At 43.6% G+C, this 23,627-nt stretch overlaps 1 protein-coding gene across 2 annotated transcripts in view; it reads right to left on the minus strand.

The window, feature by feature from the left end:
- The window catches only part of LOC126473334 (leucine-rich repeat flightless-interacting protein 2), a 217,200-nt gene that overhangs the window by 170,780 nt on the left and 22,793 nt on the right, over nt 1-23,627 (minus strand). Inside the window, exon 1 of one of the 2 annotated variants that reach the window (XM_050100324.1) lies at nt 22,436-22,514. The exons of the other annotated variant lie outside the window; for it this stretch is intronic. Within the exon in view, the coding sequence (XP_049956281.1) occupies nt 22,436-22,498 (63 nt within the window). The 5' untranslated portion in view covers nt 22,499-22,514. Of the gene's footprint in view, nt 1-22,435; nt 22,515-23,627 lie in introns of those variants that run through there. 2 annotated transcript variants of the gene reach the window in all.

Genomic DNA, 23,627 nt, shown 5'->3' on the forward strand with positions numbered 1-23,627 from the left:
GACACGTTTTGGAAAGAATGAAGGAAAAAAACAAACTGTTTGGAAACAACAAATAAAGAAAACATAGCTTTCGCTAGTCATCTTTTGTGCCAGTATAACTGCTGCACCGATACCACTAACACCAAATGTGGTGGTAGTTAGTGTTTAACGTCCCGTCGACAACGAGGTCATTAGAGACGGAGCGCAAGCTCGGGTTAGGGAAGGATTGGGAAGGAAATCGGCCGTGCCCTTTCAAAGGAACCATCCCGGCATTTGCCTGGAACGATTTAGGGAAATCACGGAAAACCTAAATCAGGATGGCCGGAGACGGGATTGAACCGTCGTCCTCCCGAATGCGAGTCCAGTGTGCTAACCACTGCGCCACCTCGCTCGGTACTAAAAGCAGCAAAGTTAAAGGAAAAAAGGGCAATACGAAGGGATGGCGACCCTACCACCAAATCAAGAAAATGGCATTACAGAGGAAGCGTTTGATAATCATCATGATGCCCAACAACTTTGTGGTGGAGAGAGGGAGTGAGGACGGAATGGAGGTAAGGCTTTAGCGTCCCGTCAAGGACGAGGTCAGTAGAGATGGAACGGAAGAGGAGGAAGAGGAGGAGGAGGAGGAGGAGGAGGAGGAGTGCGAGCACATACAATGAGTAACATTTTTTTCCCCCCGAGATAACCTATCGTAACTGGCGACTACCATTCATAACACAATACTGGAATTATTCGCGAAAGTTTTGATGACTTTGCGAATCACAGCGGGCGGAAATACTACGATGTCTTCCTCTACTGCTTCTTTCAACAGAATAATAATTCCAGAGAGATCTGTGCACTCCAAACAAGTAGTTTCGAAAAAAAGAGCTTCTGAAAGATTTATATTCGAACTGGAAAGTTTGGAAGGTAGGAGAGAACTACTGGGGTGGGGGGAGGGGGGGGGGGGGAGCAAAGCTGTGACAGCGGGTTGTGAATCATAGCTGGATACGTCAGTTGGTAAGAACATAGCATGAAAAAGCCGGGGTTACGGGTTTGAGTCCTACTTCTCTTTTTTAGGAAAGGCTTACTTCGTATTTACATTATACATTTTAGATCCTCTTTATTTCAACCGTCGTCAGTTATCAGCAAAAACTCGTCTACTTGCCTCCTATAGTGCCGTACGCGTGTCTCATGTCTCCATCTCAGTACACCTACGGAGTCCGATTATAGCTTGCCAGTTTGGTCGTACCGTCGGTCTGTATCGCTGGTAAATATTAACAACCTGTCACCTACCCCGCCCGCACACACGCACGGACACACACACACACACACACACACACACACACACACACCAATGCAGTCGTTAAACCGAAAGTCAAATGCGACTCAACTGGATGCTGTACGTCAATAAGTTCCTTGAGCTCAGAACTATACCTCCCAGCCAGTTACACGGTGAACTTCATTCTGAAGTGGAATCGGAAGCAAAGAGTAATTCTGTGCTTCCCTCAAATACACGAAGTGGTGTCAGGTGTAAAGGGAATGCTTAGGCCAGCCGAGTTTCGCACCCAAGGCCTTGGCCGTCCTTCCAGACAATCGAGCCAACTCTTTTAACGATGGAGGGAACGAGTACTGAGGAAACGCACAGAGACTGCGTGGTCAGTCCCGGCCAGGTTTCTCGGCTCGGCATGCCTCCGAAATAACGGGCGAGCCTCCCGATTCGTTCGTGTCTGGGCCAAGTCCAAGGCTTGTCCGCCGCGCCGCCAAGACAACAGCCGGTTCAGGCGTGGGACACCCTCTCTCGCTTCCACTACAAACTTTTCTCTCGCCGTATTCCTGAACACACTTATTTATATACCCCATTCTTTCATCACTTGAAACAGGGCACTGAGCAACAGGAATGTAACGTGTCATATCCTTCCCCTTATTCTCCGTAATCCACTGCACTTACAGATACTGGGTAAACCCGATCTCTAATGATGAAATTTCGGACGTTTTTCGGGGATTTTTATGGGTATTTTGGTACAAGGTATCCGTTGGATCACTACAGACTGCCGGCATTGCGTTTCATTTCTTACCTCCATTTATCTTAGAATATGTATTGCACTGAAAATATCTGGACACCACTGCAAATGCCCACGATAATCATTGTGGGTGTGTGTCTTGTTTGAAAATAAAATATGTTCCAGTCAACACGGTACATGCTGTCGACAATAATAACTACAACGTCACTCTTCGTTCTTAAGCATGCATTCACTTTTGCTCAGTCGTGACTCGGGTTTCTTTTTCCGACATTGTTAGTTGTTTAATTAACCGGTAACAGGGATATTGTGCGGACAGATAAAGCGACAGTTTTATGTGTTGAGTTAACGGGTATAGCGAGCTATGCTTGTGCAAAATGCCGGTAGATGTCGGTACTACCTCGCTTACGACAATGCCAACAAGAAACTGCGCTAGTCATTACCGAAAGCTTTCTATACTCCGCTTTTCTTTGTGTTGCATGTCTTTTCTTACCATAATCTGAAATGAATGAAAAGGCTGTTCCAGGTCGATCAAAGAGTTCGAGTACGACTACTCCGCCTTATACAGAATCTGTGATCGCTATCACTGTGTCTCAGCAGAAGCAACGAAGGTACAGGATGGTAGCCATGCCATGGGAAGGTAGAGCTCCACCCCCGCGAACCCTCTTCTTCCTGCGGCGGTCGAAATCCGTTTGTTTACGCTCACAGCCAACTACCTCGTTAAAATGGACGGCAGTATGGATAGGCATCCTGACGCGGCGTTGGTCATCATGCATCTCGTATATGGATTCACTGAATAAAACGGAAGAGCTGTACCATTACTAGTCATATTGCTTCCAATTCCATTCACAAAGAGAGTGACGCAAAAATGATTGCCTGTATGCCTCTATAGGGGCCCTGATCTCCTTCACAATGTCGTTACAATTCTTACGCGAAAAGCACGTAGAACCGTTCCACATCTCCGCGAATGCTAGTTATCTTTCTCAATGGCCTTTCGCGGAAAAAAAAAATTGTATCCTGGAAAGATTCCCTTCTCAGCCCGCGGAGCGTGTTCGCAACTGATGGAACCGACTGGCAACAAATCTAGCTATCTTCCTCCAATAAGACCTAAGAGGATCCTGAACTACGGCAGTGTAGGAAAACAGATTCTGCCTGCACATATGCATTCATAGTTCTCAGGTTATCGTGTTTGAAAAAGGCGATTTGAATTTCGCACCCGTGATGCTTTCTAAATCCACGAAACTTCTCTTTCTCTAGGAAATTCACTTTGTCGTCGTCGTCGTTGTTGTTGTTGTTCTTCTTCTTCTCAGTCCGAAGACAAGTTTTCCGAAGCTCTTGAAGCTAGTAAGCTTCTTCAACTCTGCGTATCTGCTGCAACCTACATCAATTTCATCCCTTGGTCTCCCTCTACAATTTTTATACTCCTCTCCCACACCTCGCCCCATTACCAAATTGACGAATCCTTGAAGCCTGAAGATGTCTTATTAATTGATCCCTTCTTCTAGTGCCATCAACGTTGTCTTTGAATTAAAGCTCAGAATAAAAAGAAAACTTAGTGATTTTTTTCATGACTTCTTGGTGGTATACTTTCACATATAGATTGATTCTTTCCAAGAAGAAAGCAGCAACAAGTCACTATTGGTAATCCCAATTTATTTGCACAAATAGCGCCATAAGCGGTTTCGAACCGACAGGTTCAACTTCAGACAGCTGTTCACATAAAGATGCATCGTTGTTGAAGTTAACTTAAGTTTTTCGTTCTTAATTCCCCATTGTGGTGAAAGATTCTTGGGATGGTTGTGTGGTCGAGAATTCCGCGTCATTTTTTTTTTTTTTTTTGGAATGTTGTTGGCTTGTATTTACGAATACTATAGAGTATATGCAGCACTTATTTGATTTGTCTGTAACCACATTCCGTAGAGCAAAACACACACACACACACACACACACACACACACACACACACACACACACACACACCAAAATGCTTTGTCACATGGAAAAACGAACACAAAGATGGCGATATTTCAAATTGTAACAATCTTCAGCATTTTGCCTTATGCTGTTACAGCATTGTTTCCCCTCGTGATTTCATAATCAACATTCATATTTTAATGAGCTATTAAACTTCTCCTGCCTTCATTATATCTGTTATGCGAAAAACGTAAATCAATTACGTGTGTTATGAGATTCTCAACGCAGCCCAACGAAAGTCTAAAATAATTTGTTTGTTACAATCTGATCGCACAAATCAATCAAAAAAAGAGCGAGACAGTCCTCTTGAAAGTACTTATTAATGCTTCTACTCATCTCTCCCGTTTCCGTCGACTTGAAGAACAGCGTAGATATCACACAGGATATTCGCTTAGTATTCGACAAGACCCAAGACAAGTGGGCGTGTGACCAGATCGCAGTTCGCTTGCCAGCAAGTGAAACATAGCTTATTAAAATCTGACGAATTGCAAGCCACAATTTTAATGCACAGTGATGAGTTGCTGCTTTGTTGGCATGCACGTCGTAACTCGTCCTCAATAGACACGCACGCCTTGCCTTGCCAACACTAACGACCACAGGTGCAAAAACATCATTATGAACTGCGCTGGTTCTTGTGCAAAAATAAGCTACCCAGACAAGGCGCAATTTGTCAGCACATTTAGTCCATTGATGAAGGCTCCATTATTCAGTCAGTTCCGCTGAGTGCCCCAGTCTTCCGACTTCCATCGGTTCATGCATTACTACTGAGCATGCTAACTTACTGCTCTGAGACACGGTTCTAACTGGAACAGCCAAGTAAGCTTCACAAATAAATAGCAAATGTATAGCGTCACTTGGAACGCACCGAGCACATCTCTGCTTGTGCTATGAACTGTGGCATCTTTTAAAATGTCGCGTACTTCACAAATCCAGTGTATCGAAAGAGGGTAAGTGCAAACGGGAGCCATCACAACACAAAACGATCACTCTCTGCAACCATATCCTCCCGCCTTTACAGCCATCAAGCCACAAGAACGTACATTTCACTTTACTCCGTTGATAAATATCTTGACAGACAAGCTCAAGGCTGGACAGTTCCTGGCACGAGGCCTTGTCCGGCACACAGTTTTATATTTGTCAGAAAGTTTCACAAATCACACACTGCCGTAACTGAAAAGATTCGTTCTGGAAACAACCCCCAGCCTAGGTTGTAGTTAAGCAACTGATTCGTCATGTCCTTATGAGTGGACGTGCCGGTCCATCAGGGTATGCACGAGAAAATGATGATTAAGAATGAAGTTTCTAAGGGATTCAGCAGCTTGGTAATAATAAGGGGCGATCAAAAAGTTTTCGTTCGAAGGTCATACAATTCAGAATCGGTATGCCGATCAGATATGATCGCCGTGGATATTGAGGCAATAATCCCACAGACGGACCAGGTCGAAGATATCCGTTTGGTAAAACACCTGTCCTGCTGCGTGAAGAAGACCGTATCCGCCTGCTGCACATCCTCGTCTAACAGGAACCGTCGACCCTTCAAAGCCTTTTGTAAAGGGACTGAAGGCGTGCTGCACGGGGAGAGATCAGGACTATAGGGTCGTTGCTCGAATGTCTCCCACTTCAATTGGCGTAACTTCTGCGTTCTGCCATTTGTCATATGGGGACGTGCGATATCAAGCAGCAGCAGAAGCAGCACCGAACTCGTCACAAAATTCTACAGCGACGGTTTTCGAAATGCCTGATGGCTCAAACACTTTCTTCAGTCTCCGATGGATGTCTACCTGTATTTATCCTTCGGCAGCCAAGAAAATAGCAGCACGATAGTGATGTTTGGACGCATATGGTAATAACATCGCCATAGTTCATGTTTCCAAATCCACTAATGCCTTGCCTACATATCGGTGGTTATATATCAACAGCGGAGTCGCGCTACGTTGTATTTACGCTGCAGGAACGGCCTCAAACGGTAACTTATTTCCTCCTTATAACTACAAAGTTCATACTCACAATCAAAGAGCACAGTATTTCGAATCGAAGATAGCGTCGGATCACGAGCTGTGGTGCGATCATACGAAATGAATTACGGAACACAGAGAATAGAGTATCGGTAAAAGACTTGCCGAGGTGTAAGTACAGCAGCGAGAGGAAATGCGCGGGTAAAAGCTTCCGCGGAACAAGAAATGTGGTGGAAGATGAACCCCGCTGCTGCTTCTTCTTCTCCCCCTCTCCACCGAGATCAGGAGGAAATACTATATAAAAAGAATAAGACATTGATGAATTACGACAATGGCGGGAAATGAAGCATAGATGGATTTCAAGTATAGGGAGAAAAGATTTAGAATTATAACTGGTTTGGGATGGAGGTGAGTGTGGCTCCCACTGGGCAAAACAAGCGGCAGGAGATGTCCAATTCTCACACCGATTCCATACGTCGTCTACTACAATGGGTGTTTTAAATGACGTGGTAATAACCATTTTCCATTACGAAGGTCAAAATGCAGGTTGCAATCGTTGCCTCGCCGGCTACATCTGGTAATGACTGGTCGCCAGTAATATACGCCGCAGGTAAAATGTGTCTGGTCATGTCTCAAATATATGGCGGGCTGTCAAGAATTGCTCAGCAGATGTACTGTCTGCGGTTCTCTGGCCGCAGAATGTCGTCCTGTTTGAGGAAGGGCTTCTCGATCATCAGAGACAAGGGTACCGTCAGGAGCGTCCAGGCCAGTGAGAGATGACTGCTCCTATTCTCTATACACACAAACGGTCTTACGTGTAGGGTGTGCAGCAATCTGCAACCGTTTGCTGATGTCATTGTAGCGTATTTGAAAGTATTGTCTTCGAGTGACTGTAGGATACAGAACTGACAGAATTTCTATTTGGTGTGATGAATCGATGTTTGCTCCAAATGTGGCAAAATTTAAGTTAATGCAGGTGAGTAGGGGAAAAAATCCTGTGATGTTTGAATGCAGTATCAGTGGTGTGCTCTTGTCACAGTCACGTCGTTAAATATGTAGGAGTGACGTTGCAAAGGGACTTAAAATGGTACGAGTACGTCAGCTCAGTTGTAGGAAAGTCGAACAGTCTACTTTGGTTTGTTGGGAGAATTCTAGGAAAATGTAGCTCATCGAAACAGTTACGAGGGTTGCTGTTATATTTCTTACAGGTAGGTACGATTAACAAGTCAGTATTACGAAACGCTCCATGAACTCCAATGGGAATCCCAGGGACATCATTGAAATAAAAAAACACTGGCAAAAATCCGTAAAAGAGACGGTAGCATTCCATGCTTCATCACAGCAGAAATTGTCTTCTCACTGCTCCGCGGTCCTACGGCGCACAGATCGGCGCCAAACATTTGTCAAGTGTGATTTGTGGCAAGTGGGCAACTGCTCAGCCGTGGCATCTTCGTTTAAACCAGCCGCGCCGAGCAGGAACGATACTAGGAATACATACTAGTACAATGTGGAATTCTTACAGTAGCATGGCCACTGACAAAAACCACCAAAGAGTGCAAGGAATTTATTTCCAGCGCATTAATCTTCGGAGATAGAGGGACGTGGGGTCATAATAGTCGCGAGGATAAAGCTCTGTCACGTAGTTTCCTTCGACTATAAGAATGTTGACATCTTTTATAGCCCAAAATAAATTTTTTTATTAATATTCACCACAAACAGGACTCCATGCTATGGCAACAAAATAGGTCGAATTTGCAACAAATTAACTCAAGAGTTTCTAACGATACGATTGCTCGTGGTGCTTGATGATATGGTCTAGAAAATCGGACGACTCATGAAATGTTCCATTTACAAATTGCGCCTTGTCTGGGTAGCTTATTTTCGCACAAGAGCCAGCGCAGTTATTTAAATCGTATTATACGCCCAAAATCTTCTGATGGTCCGGTGCATCTCGACGAGTCTAGGAAGGAGGATTAGGGCTTAATGTTTAGATGACGACGAAGTTACTACACTGAGTACAATTAAGACTGGGGAACGATGGGCAAAGAAATCAACAATGTCCTTCTCAACGTAAACATCCAAGCTTGAGCGATTTAAGGCGGCCTCGTAAAAACAACCTAAACCCTTGCGAGCGATAGTCGTTTTCATAAATGTCCAGGGCACTGTCTTAAACAATGCGCAACTGACCTCGGTTTTATTCGAAGGCTAACGAATGTCTCCCACCAACAACGAATATTTCCACTTCTTGGATGTTGAACGTCGTTATGGACTCTGCTAAACTGCCAAAACATCCAATGTCTAACTGTTTTCCAAATCAGGCGAAGGTAGACAGAATATAGTGCAGCTAGATGACAAAAGTTGGGTGCTTATGAAAAGGAGTTGCTGGAAGGACCAGGTATCACCACCTGGCAGCGAATACGTACGTAATGGACGGTCTTTTCCCGGTGGTTGGTGGACTCGAGTTAGATGATGTTTTTGGAGTTGGCCTGAAGTAAGTGTTGGAATGAGGCAGATGCAAGAGACATGTGAAGTGAAGGTGGTCGTGGTCAAGTGTTAACGTGAGGAGCGCGCACACGCCTTCTAGGAGAAAGCGGCATATGTCGAGTCCCAGAGCGTTGGAGAATTACAAACAGCAAACGAAGAACGACTGGCTACATGTTAAGGAAAGTGAAGAAACGTAGGAAATTAACAAAGTGGTTTCCCGTATTTTCTCCCGGTTAAAGCAACATTTAGTTGCTGGTGAATTTCCCAGTTTATACGGTCGTGAACTGTCAAACTTACTTTTTTTGGCGTTTCGTACAAAGGTATGTCGGAGATTTTCAGTGGTGCCCTCGGAAGCACCTTTGAAGATGTCTGAGCAGTTTTGGACGAAACGTCAGGAAGAAGAAAGTTTCATGGACCACGACCCTACAAACCGCAAAATTCACCAGCAGCAAAGAAAACTGGCAGTGGAAGCCTTCACTGTATATGAACTGACGGTCGCCGATAACTGCTGAGGAAAAATCACGGGAGCACGCAGCCCCGCAACAGCTCAGCGCATGGTTAGTGAGATAAAGCTGCAGCCCACGTATCGAGCATCGCGTAGACACGAGTGGGAAGCGTCACAACTTTGCAGGGTAACAACTTTCACCTTTACGCCTATAAAAATAACAATAAAACCTTACTCTGGATGATATACCAATACGATATTGCCGAGCAGACTTGGCACGTAATCGCAGGCTGCTCAACCGTAATACCCATCGAGGGTAATCCAGAACAAATAACAAACACGAGAGCGAATTTTTTTTTCCCTTCTTCGGAAAATGTTTATTTGCTCATTAGCTAGCCACGAAACCTAAGTGGTTGCTTGATCCTGTAGTAACATTTACAACAGACTACAGTGCAAAAAAGTGCACATCAAGAAGAAAGAGACAGTCACGTCGACGGAATTTGTTGGCAAACTGATTACGAAAATTTGTTGTCATAATTATTAATTTCACTGAAGTATTTATTACCTATACAGGAATTACATATTGGATAGAAAACGGTACTTTATTTACGCTGCACTCCACAGCAAATATTGCTAAATATAACTAGAGAACGATGAGCTCGCTGACGACTGGCTTAGTACTGGCGGGCGCGCATCCAAGGTTCTGTTATGAGGATAACTTGCATTCAACACTTTTTAATCTGATGCACGTGCCTACGATTTTAACTACAATGAGAGTAAAATGGTTTACTGTAATAAGTTTCAGATTGGAGAAATAGATTATATGGAAAGTATTATTCCGCAAACCTGAAGGAGTATGTGCCACGCTGTTGATTTAAAAACAGTAACGATTACAAAATGTCAATATTCTGACAACTACATAATTTCCACGATATAAAATCGAAGTGTGCACTCACCATTATTAGTACTACGCTAGCATTACGACTGTAAACACATGTCTGAAGACTATGGGCTATGACTATGCTGGCGTGTAGCGTGTAAATAACAGGAGCCATTTCCTTCAGCCTACGTTTGAGAAAGTCAGTCTTTGGTCCCCCCCCCCCCCCCCCCCCCCCCCTTAGTGGAGGGTCTTTCCTTTCTGCCTTTCTTTACTCCGTGTGGTTTGCCGATTCTACTTGTGTACCCACGAACCGTGTGGGGTTTGTTGTTGGTAGCAGGTAGGGTCAACATGTAAATGGAACCCTTTCCCCAGGATGGAACCTTTCCTGCAGCCGGTCAGGCAGTAAACCCTTCTACGTGGGCTAGCATCCGTTAAAGCTGTCGGCACACGTACCGTGCTGCCGAAGGTCAACTTACTGGTTCTGGTGAACGCTCAGAAACTATGCGATTTGTGCATACTGTACATGTGCCTTAAACGTGCAGCGCACTCCAGGGGCAGGTCCCGGCTGTGTGTGGTTCGCAAATCACACCGTCTAAAATGGAAATGCTTGTCTTGTCTGTGTGCCTGTCTGTCGCATACATAGATAAAAACTTCCGTGTTATAAGGCAAAAAGGAAAGCACTATGTTCAGTCAATAAGGGCATCAGCTTATAAAAGTTCCACCACAAATAGCGCGATAAAAATTTACAATAGTTTTACACATGAGACAAAAATTATTTCATCATTCTCACTTTTTAGCAAAATCCTAAGGTCATTCTTACTTGATCAACGTCCCTATTCAGTAGCAGGATCTTTACAACATGTAAAATACAAAAGTTAATCCAAGAACGTGCAAAATATCTTACTACAAGTAGCGGAAGCTGTATATAGATCAAGCCGATCTATCACTCAATCTCGCTTCTCAGAAAGAGCGCATTTACATTTACATAACATTCAATATTATACAATATGTTTTCATTAAACTAATAAGAAAGTATCAGAACGTATCAGAAAACGTGAAGGATAGTAAAAAAATTGTGGATGCAGTGAGATGCGAACAAGTAATAAATCAGCAGACACCTTACAATTCTACGACTCTACTCACTGCGCTGTACGAACCATGACAATTTTGCGACTGTACTTTGCATCTTTCTGGCTCCTAAATGCTTTAACTGTAGATTTGCTATTTACTGAAAGCTTTAATCGTAGATATGTTGCTGACAGTTACGTGTAACAAAGTGTACCAAGAACATCGCATTTCTAATGGATCCTCAGTGTGCAGTTGCCATTAAATGTCGAACTTTCATAATACGCAAGTTACAATAATTCTTTAACCACCAATATGACAGTTCTCGTCATTATATTACAAATCATACGATTAACGACAGATTTTCGAGCGATCCAGAGTTTGCTGATGCTTAGAAATGGCATATATACGTATGGGCTTTAACTGGAAGCCAGTATGGCATTCCGGCGTTTTTCCATCTCATTGGCCAACATTCAAACGCACTTTCAGAATATGTCACGCTAGATACTGTTCTGCACGTTCCGGAACACCGCCCAACGTGCTTTTTCCACGCAATGACGTCAGAAACTCGGCATGCTCAAAGCTCAAGGTTCGAATGCACGGTTCGTGTGCCGGCTGTTTAAGTACACTGTGTTAAATATGGTCTGTAATTTACTAGAGTTTCTTGCCATTTTCGTGAAACTTAGGTATCATGCAGCTTTACTCTCCGAACGTTAGCTGAGAAATTTCGAATTAATAGAACTAAAAATATGAATGCTTTTAGAAAAAACATTCTTGGACTGGGAGGCGTCATGACCGCCATGATCTCCCTTGGGTACACATCTGTTTACATGTCAAATAAAGCAAGAAAAAGCATTATTGTTGGTTGGCATTTCTTCTAGTATTATTGATTTGAACCACTGTCTCAGCATTCCATCAACATCTGCAATGAAGAAAACGAATCATACCCATATTCCTGGTAAGACTTCTCAATAGAACCATTCCACGAGTTGGTCTAGGGGTTTAACATAGTACAACGCCATGATACTGGCGGTGCGGAACTGGCAGCCGGCATACGACGTGTCACGACGATAGCTGCCGCATTTTCGAGGAAGGAGGCGTGGAGCCTGTTGGGCCCCAGTGGGACAGAGTGGCAAGGTCTCGCCGAACGGGACAGCAGGCAGCGCGCTCGACACACGCTGTCACTTCAGGAAACGGAAGCCGCGCTATCGGCAACGGCAACTTCCACGGCGGTTTACTTGTTGCCTCGCTCAGGCAACGTCCGAATCCTTCTCAGATCCTCTCTGTACTGAACATGTACAGTTTTTCCCGCCAGTGGGTTCAAAAAGTTGTCCATTGTCAAAATAATAATAATAATAATAATAATAATAATGTTGTTGTTGTTGTGTCAACACATAGATATGTGTCTACATCGCGTAGATCATAGCTAGTGTCTCATCATGTGGTTGGCTGGTTGGATTAAAGATACCAAACTACGAGCTCATCAATCCCTCCTACCTGGAGCGGACAAGTCAACAAAACTTCACACCAAAGAACGGCCTAGTGCGCGAAACCTAAGGAGAAAAACATCAAGGTCTCTCTAATGTCAATATAGCCTAGAGAAAGGAAGAAGAAAAGTGGGAGAAACAAAGAAAGGCGAGCGAGGTGCACCGTTCAAGGAGCAGCCGGTAGTCCGCGAAGGCAGAAAGTGCGATGGGGGATACACTTCAGCCACTTACCAGGGGCACCCCCACCGAACAATTCCCAGAAAACACTAATAGCAACACGAACAGGGCGAGAGAAGCACAGCAAAACAGATGAAGAACACCTAGTCAAATAAAACATGCGAGGAGGAGGAGGAATAAGACAAAACAGCGGGTACGGCGAGGTTGGGGTGGACCACCAAGCCCAGAGAGCCGCTGTTCTTTCGTAGCAGAGGAGGCAAGAGGGCGTTCTGCCACACCCTCTATGCGCCGACTGGGCCGAGGCGCCCTCACAACCCCCCCCCCCCTCCCGCCCCATGATGTGCAGAAGCGATAGTAGCTATACAGAGTCAACTCGAAACCCACCTGAAAAATTTGAGGGGTTGCTCAAAGATACTTTCTGAGTGTTTTGGCATCAGCGTGCAGTGGTCTCCGGTGGCTCCTAAGAGTAACTGCATTTCGTTTGATTTCTTACCCCCAATTATCTTTATATCTGTACTGCATTGAAAATAAATGCACAACAGTGACGAGTGTGTGCGTTGTCTCTCTTGTTTTGAAACAACTTGTTCTATTCACTCATTGTGTTCGCTGTTCACATCAGTCATTCCCTCTTTAATCATTTCCACCACCACATTCGACACACAGCAGTTTGGATAGGTATACTGACGAAGGTTTCGTCAGTGTGCATTTCGTTTATGGGTTCACTGAATACAATGGGAAAAGGGAACGATTATGCAATGTAGAGCTGTTACTATAGCGACGCCAACCAAAATCATAGAACTTGGTTGTTACATTACTCTGTGTTTTAGCGACTCCATTTTTCAAGTTTTTTGCAGTTGAGAAGCATTATGACAAAAAGAAAAGTATGAGGTAACGAACCGAAAAAATCGTAATTACATTATTACTCTTACGAACCATTAGAGACATGAATACCTTAAACCGAAATAATCAGAAAGTATCACCTAACAACGTCCGAAACATTTTCAGTGTAGTTGAGGTTCTGCCAGAACAAGAATATGATGATCTGTTCACCATTGTAAACTCGCACGACACTGGTAGCACGTCCTCAAAGATACCAAAATACTTCTTTGTGTCCAAATCGTGGGCTCGACAGATTAAGTCTGGTGTCGAGGTCCTACATTAGACAAAAATCTTTCATGGGAGCAACGTACGAATGACATCATCACGTAAGGAAATAAAAGCATCGACATGCTCAAATTAGCCCGTGACACAAACAATAGCGTGAACATTGACACGATCATCTACACTTATCTGTCCTATTTTGGAATATTGTGCATACAGTACGGATGACTGGCAAAACCAACTCGAAAATTAATGGGGCAGCAGAAAGATCAATAGTAATTACAGCCACGCGAATAAATCCTGGAATAACTAACCAAATTGTTTACGGAGAAACTAACATTAAACCACTGAAAACATGCTGGCCACAACTTACTGCTACAACAAGACGTAACAGACATAAGCACACCACTGAGCTGTTTGACGAACCTTCCTGCAAATCCCGCTACCCGATCACTAAATAACCGTATGCACCAAAAAAATCATTGACATACACTTGATAAAACGCAGATGCAACGTTCGGCACAACAGATATTAACGAAGCACAACTATTTCGCTCAACAGACATCTCAATACACGAAGAAGCGGAAAACCCAAATGAGAACAGTACGCAGCAAACAACGCAGAAACAAAGTCACGAGCATCAAAAATCGCCTGCTGAGGTTTCGGAGATGATCCCCCCCGCCCCAAACAGCACGGCAAATATCCGAGTCTATAATGACCTTCCACCAAAAGATAAATAGAAAACCTAAGTGATATGAGAAAATCTGAAACAATCTATCAAACACTCTGACAAAATTAAAAAGAGCCGCTACTGCACTACGTACTTCTACATTTAAGCACCACATAGTATTATGCTCTGCCGACTATGAGGGGTGAATGAATTGTGAGACGCAAACATTCATCTCATGGTTTGCAAGTTTTTACGTTTGCAGCTATGTGTTGTTTTCTTCTCACGTGGTATCTGAACCACTTCGCCAGTTGCCAGGCGCCGAGCGCATCTTTCGTTTCCCGGTGTTCGAACTCCAACCAAACCGTGAACGGTAGGTCCAAACCCTTGTCGCCGCCCTGAGGATTCTTTAAACGATGAAAGTCAACAAAAATCCAATGCCAACAAAATGTCCATCTCAAAAAGAACAAGTTTAATCAAAGAGAAAGCCGCAGGACAAAACCCTTAACTAAAAAACCCTTTTATCTACTCCCTCCTTCTCACTTGTAGCTATCGTCCACATTAATCTTTTATGAAGATTTGAAAGGAGCGAAGATTACAATAAACTTTCTAGTTAAAAAAGTTTGCTTATCTTTTCACGCGGACTTGACTCCAGTTTTTCTAGTCTAGGGATCTGATTCTTGAAGCTGAAATTCTCACATTTTAGGCCCTCATGGTTGAACTGATCTAAATAAATTTGAAGATTGTTGTTGCAGAATTTTTGTTGTTGCGTTAATACATTTTGTCACATTTTAGTATATGATAGTCTTTTGATTTTTCACATTAACAAAGCCGGAATTACCTCGTTCGCACAAAATACAAAAATATGTCCGATCATTTCACAGACATGCTTATAACTGTCTCTCTCAGCGGAAATAACAGTACTCCAAAAGGATTACAAGTTTTCTTGACAAATGAATTTCTATTAGTTTCGATTATTATTTCATAATGAATCCAGAAATAAACATAATAAACAGGACTAGATTGTGTAATTAATAACAGAAATTTTAAGTGTGCCAAATAATTCGTAATTTCAAATGTTTCTAAAAAAATAATTTTAATTGTACATTCAGAACTAGTACATATCGATAATAACATCCAAAATAAGGTAATACCTTTTCATAAATTTTAAATTGAAATATAACATGCTGTGTATAAAATTATATGACAGTTTTCAGAAAAGCAGCTGAGATAATATTGACCTGTCCAAAATTCGAAAGATAATACTGGTATCGACAACTACTGTTGTGGAAAAGTATTGCTAGAGGAAGATGTCCCGTTACACCTCTCAATATGAATTTACTATGAGAAGAGATTCAGCTTTGAGAGGTTTTCCATCATGATTTAGGCGAACAGAGTGAGCGGTCGCACGTAATCTGAAGCATCTCTGTCCCTGGTAATTGAATTACTTTTCAGTCCTTTAACACACAGTCCCAGAAATTAGTCGCTTGCACCACGACGTTGGTATCTTCGAGGTTCATTTTATGCTCACAAGTCTTCGCTGCCGATACCAAGTTGTACAAAAGAGAACAACAGCGAAAGCAACCGCTGGCCTAAGGTCTGACCAGCACAAAGTAAAACGTTATCAAAGTGTTTAGCAATATGCACCGGAAAACGTCCCGTGTAAAACGCTGGTTACCTCGAAGAAAACAAAAGATTTACGGAGAAGAATCTAAGGACTCTTGCAGCCCCCTACACACAGCTCAGCTCACGTACAGGACAAAGACAAGATTAGATACGAACAGCACGCACATAACTATCTGAGTTGTTCTCGTCACGCTCAATGACTGCGTAACGGTGGAAATAGTTGTTTCTATGGCACAATGGGAAGTACATGTACTACTTACTTGACAGCGGGAGGCTCGGAGTACGGTATATTTACAAATATGGCGACCCCGAAGTCGACAGCACCAGTACAACGCTTAAAGTACTTCGCAAGTTCCCCTTTGCTGTTGTGCTTTAACACAAGCGCAATGTACGGTACATAAAAATACTCGAGCTAGCTTCAGTCCACATTTGGAAAGTGGTCAGCCGCGCGCGTTGTCTGATAGTGCTTACGAGGAAGTTTTCACTGTGCCCCTGCATTATTAGATTATATGAAGAGTTAATCAGCGCGCGTGTGTGTGTGTGTGTGTGGGGGGGGGGGGGGACAGAGATTAAGTATCTACGAAAAGGGAAGTTTATGATAACTGCGGTTTTAAAGAAATGCGATGAATTTGTTGCTGGATCTCAGGTGCCAAATACCAATCATAAAAACAAAAATACAGTAACACAGATTACAGGCCAGCTTTTATTAGCGCAAATTCTGTTCTAGAAGACTAAAGAGTACGAGACTATCTAATCTACATCCTGTCGACTTTAATAATAGGATAAATGGGCGTAGAGCTATTAAATATGATAAACTCCCTCTCACCGATATGATACCCGTGCTCAGAAAGCGGCTGTTCTCGGGCTGGCAAGAGGAATGATCGCGGTTATCTAAAATCAGAGGCAGTCACTACACACAAGTTCATCCCCAAGAGTAACATCGTATAATAATCTAAAAACATCAACGAGCTTCACAACAATAATAGCAAGGCTGAAATTTAATCACTGGAAGTTCATCAGACACCTATATCGACCGACCAACCTAAGCGCCACCTCTGTGTGTTTGCAGAGAGGAAGATCACATGCACGTCCTTACACGTAGTCTTCGGGCTTTTGGTCATCATTTCCCAAGCAGCTTCCAAACCCTGTTTGCATCCAACGATGTAGCAACGTATAAACTACTGTACGAGTTCGTCAACAGTGCCGACATCAACATATACGTAGCTTCCTGCGCTGCCAATCTACCGCTCCTGCTGCTTAGAATGCCGCAGTCAGACCAAAGCTTAATCAACTGCCTATATCCCCACAGAATATGGAACGCTCAACCTCTAAATGCGTGTCACTATGTACCTCCTATGTATGCGCGTTTGAATACTGGTGCATCTAAATGTGTGGTTCTAATACACAACTCTGGTTCTTGTAAACTGTTCTCCTGTTCTGTCTAGATGGTACTTTTAGGCCTGCACACATATTCAGATCTCTACCCGTAGCTTTTGAAACAATTCTCACAGGACATACAAAGAACATTTCATTGTTAATTTAGATAGACAGTCATTAATGTGGATTGAATTGGGAATATCTAGATGTGCACCAACTGCCATTCATCATTTCTTATTGTGTTACCAGTAGGATTTTTGTAGTATACTACCACTGTGTATCCTGTGTTCCATATTCGTCTTGTTTACTCGTTTTTGTATACTTAAATCGATCAGCCCTTTATTAATCGTATATTACATCTTACCAGAGTAAAACTTAAAATAATGTTTACCACGAATTGTCAAACTCAATTGTAATATTATATTTCCTGCGTTGAGATGGCCGTATGGGTACGTTCCGAAAGATAAATTTGGAATAAAACTCTGTATGCGTCTTCACAAAATTGTATTTACCTTTACAAAATGGCTCTGAGCACTATGGGACTCAACTGCTGAGGTCATTAGTCCCCTAGAACTTAGAACTAGTTAAACCTAACTAACCTAAGGACATCACAAACATCCATGCCCGACGCAGGATTCGAACCCGCGACCGTAGCGGTCTTGCGGTTCCAGACTGCAGCGCCTTCAACCGCACGGCCACTTCGGCCGGCTTTACCTTCACAACTGAAACGCTTTCTTGGGGAACACCACTAGATAACTTATCATCAATTACTACGATCTGTGACCTTCCTGACAGGAAAGCACAAATCCAGTCGCAAGTCTGCGGCGATACTCCATTAATTGAGCCTCTCGTGAGAAACTGTGTCAGAAGACTGACAACCTGCAGGTATTTAGAAGCTGGATCCATTTTACAGCCAAAGAAGAGTTTCTTTTGCCCTAAAGACAGTCGCGTTCGGAAACAGTGTAGAGTGCCACCAGATATCCCTGAAGACAATATGGGCGCATTATCGACATATTTATAGATATTACAAGGACCACCGCATTGTGGTCGCAACGCTCGTCCTACGCTTATAAACGAGAGCAATACTCATTCTTAGCAACATTGACTTTAAAGACATGTTTCCTAAGACTCAACTTTGCTTATCGATTAATGCACACTTGGTAAAAACCACCTCGCATCATTTACGTGGAATCTGAACGACGAATCAACGCACTTCGTAAAGAAAAAAAAAAAAAAAAAAAAAGTTGACGGTGGATCCAATGCGATATTTGGATTTGTAATGCGATATTTATGTCCTGAACTAACACAATATGAATAATAATGCCACATGAACATCCTACTCATGAGATTAAAGAGTCCTTATCGAATTGAACAAGTTTCAGGAACGGTGTATGGGATCTTCGTTAATATTTGCTTTCCTACCCATGCGTAATCTGCCGTTAATCCACAATACAATCGGCTGCATTTGGAGTAGTATCGTGACCGGAATGCACAGTTTGCTGATGAACACCATCGCACTATGCCCAGCGATTAATCGCGGTTCTTCACTACCCCGGACGACTGAAGTCGGCGTCATGGGAAAAGGTCCCATTCTTACAATGGTATGGAGAGGTTTTACTTCTAGCGTCATGGTGTGGGGAACCGTCGGGTCTGACTTCAAGTCACGGTTGGTAGTCATGACTGTGTGTGCGATGCTGAGGTATTCCCATACACTGCAAGAACCCCAGATCTGTCCACAATACGGCATGTGAGAGACCAGCTCGAACGCCAACTCCGTCCCAGTAGTAGTAATCGGGACATCGAAGACCAGTTGCAAAACTTTTAGGTCAGCTAGCCTCCCGACAGGGTACAATGGTTTTTATGACACCCTTCCCAACCAAATCAGTACATGCATACAGGTCAGAAAAGGTACAACGTCATATTGATAAGTGGGCCCACATACTGCCATACCCCCTGGGCACTTCACTTTTCGTCAGGCAGTTTAAATCGAATGCCTTCCAGAAGTCGAAGAGCTTGGTATCAGTCTATGTGCCTGCCTTTCACACGGATAAACAAAACGAGCCAAGCTTCATAAGATCTCTATTTGCGGAATCGACGTTGATTATCAAAGATACTGCTTTGAATGACAGTCACATCCCAGGGCTTATTTCAAGAATTATCCTTTCTGTAGCGGAGTGTAAATCATTTCTCACAATATTTCTTGTCCTGCGCTGTTTGCAGAAGACCAACTGAGGTGTTCAAAAAGCAAGGAAGAAATACGGGCTGAGTGACGTAGTGGGGACGGGTGGAGAGTCGCGTCTGCATGGTCAGTCAGTAAGAACATAGCCTGAGAAAGGGGCTGGAGGTTTAACGAACAATCGACGACAAGATGCTTCCAGGCCAAGCAAAAGTTCGGATAACCAAGCGGTAGGGAAGGAAATCAGCTGCGTCCTTTTCAAAGGAATCGTCATTCGCCTCAATCGAATTAAGGAAATCTTGTAAAAACTAAATGTGGGTCAGTAGAAAAGTCCTCGGATATCTCTCTTCCCGAATGCAATGCCTTAACCACTGAGTCACCTGGCTCGGTACGAAGACATAGCTCCGGGTTCTAGGCCTTGCCCTTTATTATTTTAACGACACAGAGTTTCAAACTTCTAAGTTCCAAAACCCTCCAAAGTTTTAGTCTTACGAAAAGTCAGTAGGCCAAGCGAACCGAAGTCGTATTCAGTCGCTCAGTGATCGTACTGCTCCCAAAGTTGAAGATGCTGAGTTCGATTTTCCAAAATTCTTTCACCGCGGAAGACCGCAAAACCGGTTCTTGTTTCAATCGTTGCACGAACACCGAAACGGCAGATACTGAAATAAGAAATATCAGAATAGAAAACCAGCTGTGGAAATGCAACTGGACGGAAAAGATACATGTGAAGTTCTGCTGATATTATGAGAAAGAGCTCGTTCCCCTTCGAGCAGCATTTTATAATCGGTCGTTGGAGCATCAAAGGGTACACAGCAACTGGGAAAGGGCGCAGGTCATTCCCGTTTCCAAGAACGGTCGTTGGACGGAAGCAGATATTATAGGCCTATGTCGCTAACGCCCATACTTGTAGCAGTATGGAACATATTTTATGCTGACATATTACGACGGTTTTTGAAGAACCAAAGTCTACTCTACATAAATCAACATGGATTTCAAAACAGAGGTCTTGCGAAACTCAGCTCGCCCTGTTCGTTCACGAGATACGGTTGACGCCGTATTCCTTGACTTCCGGAAGGCATTCGACATAGTTTCGCACTGTAGTTTAATGAACGAAATACGCTCTTGTCGAGTATCGGATGAAATACATGGCTGGATTCGGGGCTTCCTAACAGATAGAACTCTAAACGTCGATCTTAACTGAATAAAATCGACAGATCTGTGGATAACTTCATCAGTACGCTAAGAGAGTGTTTAGCGCCTTACTGTTTACAATATATACAAATGGTCTTGTGGATAAAGTCAGAAGCTCCACGAGGCTGTTCACCGACGATGAAATTGTCTATAGGAAGGTGATAACACCAGAAGAACGCAGCAAGTACAGGTAGAGCTGTAGAGGATCGACGGATGGTTCAGAGGGTGGCAGCTGAACCTGAACGTAAATAAACGTAGCTTATTGCATATACCGGGTGATCAAAAAGTCAGTATAAATTTGAAAACTTAATAAACCACGAAATAATGTCGATAGAGAGGTAAAAATTGACACACATGCTTGGAATGACATGGTGTTTTGTTAGAACCAAAAAACCACCCCATATTGCTAGACGCGTGAAAGATCTCTTGCGCGCGTCGTTTGGTGATGATCGTGTGCTCAGCCGCCACTTTCGTCGTGCTTGGCCTCCCAGGTCCCAAGACCTCAGTTCGCGCGATTATTGGCTTTGGGGTTACCTGAAGTCGCAAGTGTATCGTGATCGACCGACATCTCTAGGGATGCTGAGAGACAACATCCGACGCCAATGCCTCACCATAACTCCGGACATGCTTTACAGTGCTGTTCACAACATTATTCCTCAACTACAGCTATTGTTGAGGAATGATGGTGGACATATTGAGCATGTCCTGTAAAGAACATTATATTTGCTTTGTCTTACTTTGTTATGGTAATTATTGCCATTCTGATCAGATGAAGCGCCATCTGTCGTACATTTTTTTAACGTTTGTATTTTTTTGGTTCTAATAAAACCCCATGTCATTCCAAGCATGTGTGTCAATTTGTATCTCTCAATCTACATTTTTCCGTGATTTATTCAGTTTTCAAATTTATACTGACTTTTTGATCACCCGGTAAATAGGCGAAGAGACGTATTACTGTTCGATTACGCTATAGGCGACGAACGAAAGGAAACACTGCCTACCGTAAGACACCTCCGAGTAAGAATCAGAAAGTGGAATTAATTCTTAAAACGAAATGCAGGGAAAGCGGATGCTAGGCTAGGTTCATTGGGAGAACATTAAAAAAAATTAATTCATTCACGAAAGAAGTGGCTTTAAAACACGTGACCGACCGATTCTTGAGTGCTGTTCATCAGTCTGCGAAACTAATCAGGCTGGATTAACAGAACAGATACATAAGATCCAATGAAGAGCGTCGCTTTTCGTCACGGGATCGTTCAGTCGGCGCAACAGTCTTACGGAAATGCTAAAAAGATATTAGTGGCAGACGCCCACAAGAGAGGCACTGTGCATAACGGAGAGATTTAATGCTGAAGCTCCGAGAGAGCACGTTTTGGGGAGACACTAGCAACATATTACTTCCACACACGTCTCGGCTAATAGCCACGACAAGAAAGGCAGAGCTCACACCAACAGTTAACGATAATCATTCCTCTCACAAGCCACTGCGATTGGAACTGGTAAAGGAGGAGAGGGGAAACATAGTAGAACCAGAGTACCTAAGGTGGATTGCCGAGTGTGGATACAGATGTAGCTTTACACACACACACACACACACACACACACACACACACACACACACACTAGGACCCATATCGAAAAAAGACCCGGCTGATGGTAGAGCGCTTGATGGTGGGTGAGACGTTAAAACTGTGTGCCAGTCCACACACTGGCTTTTCGTGGCCACTGATCTAACAACTGAGCTCGAATTCGAAAAGCAGGTGGTCTTGTTAGAACGATACTTGGGCGCATAGTTGAAACTTACCAAATACAACCGCCCTATACGAGGTGGGGGGAGTAGCACACAGTACTCACCCGGGAGGCGAGGCGGCGCTTCCAGCAGGTGACGACCAGGTGCAGCAGCGTGCCCCCGCACATGGCGCTGCCGGCTCCGCTGAACAGAAACTGCGACTGCCCCGGGCCCTGCCGCGCTGCTCCCTCTATACTTAGACACCCCCACAAACCCGGCCCGCTGGAGGAATTCTGGACCGGCTGGAGAACGCCCCAAATATACCGCTAGCCAGGCACTGGCCGGACTAGGCGCCTATACCAACTGCCCAGTGCGTGCTGGATCCTGTTTCTTGATCCAACACACGCAAGGATACTGATATCATTTGACTGTTCTTTATACTTTGTCCCATTCCATCAGGGAAACATCACCTGCGTTCTAACAATACCCTGAAAACAATTGGGGCCTTTGGTGGAGTGACACATACTGTTTCCTGCCAGGACTTTCTGAAGTATACTTCCAGCAGGTGTTTGAAAATACTAGCCTTCATGGGAAACTCACTAGCGCTTACGTCCTCGTAGTAAGCCGCACCCACAACCCATTTAAAAGGAGAAAGGAAGTAAAGTACCGACCCATCACCTTCAGACTATCGAAGCCCCTCACCCCCCTCCCCAATACCGGAAACCTGCTATGGCGTCCACAAAACCAAGAGGATAACCACACGTGAGCGGGCAGGAATGAATGTTACAACATGTCACCCAGTTTTCAAAGTTGTCTCTAACGACCTCGTCGACGACAGAACTTTAAACCCTATTAAATTTCCCATTGAAGCTCTTTCTGACAAGGAACGTAAAAACAATATTCAGTGCACGCAAAACTTCTGAAACAGCAACAGAATCTACCGACGTATTAAAATATGAAACTGAGTGCAGTCTTATGAATTGGCTCTAACAATTCTCCGTGACGAAACCTTTGATATTTGGGGTACGTGAACTCTTACAGGCCAAAGGAGAGTAGCACCACGTCAAAGGAGAGTAGCACGAGTACAGTTTAATTGAGATAACCAGCTGAGTTACAATGGTTTTGTCCAACATGCTGGTACATAATCTCGATTTCATACAACTCTATCCAAAAAATAGGAAAATGATGGTTATAGCTATGCAGTGTTAAATGTTGTCGAAAGCATCTGTTAAGTTCATTGCTGAGATAAATTAAGTTTACTGGTGTAAGTATGGATATTTTCTCCTTCTCTGGTAAATCTAAAGTGATTTGTTGTGG

This window comes from Schistocerca serialis, chromosome 4, assembly GCF_023864345.2.
Source record: "Schistocerca serialis cubense isolate TAMUIC-IGC-003099 chromosome 4, iqSchSeri2.2, whole genome shotgun sequence".
Lineage (NCBI taxonomy): Eukaryota > Metazoa > Arthropoda > Insecta > Orthoptera > Acrididae > Schistocerca > Schistocerca serialis.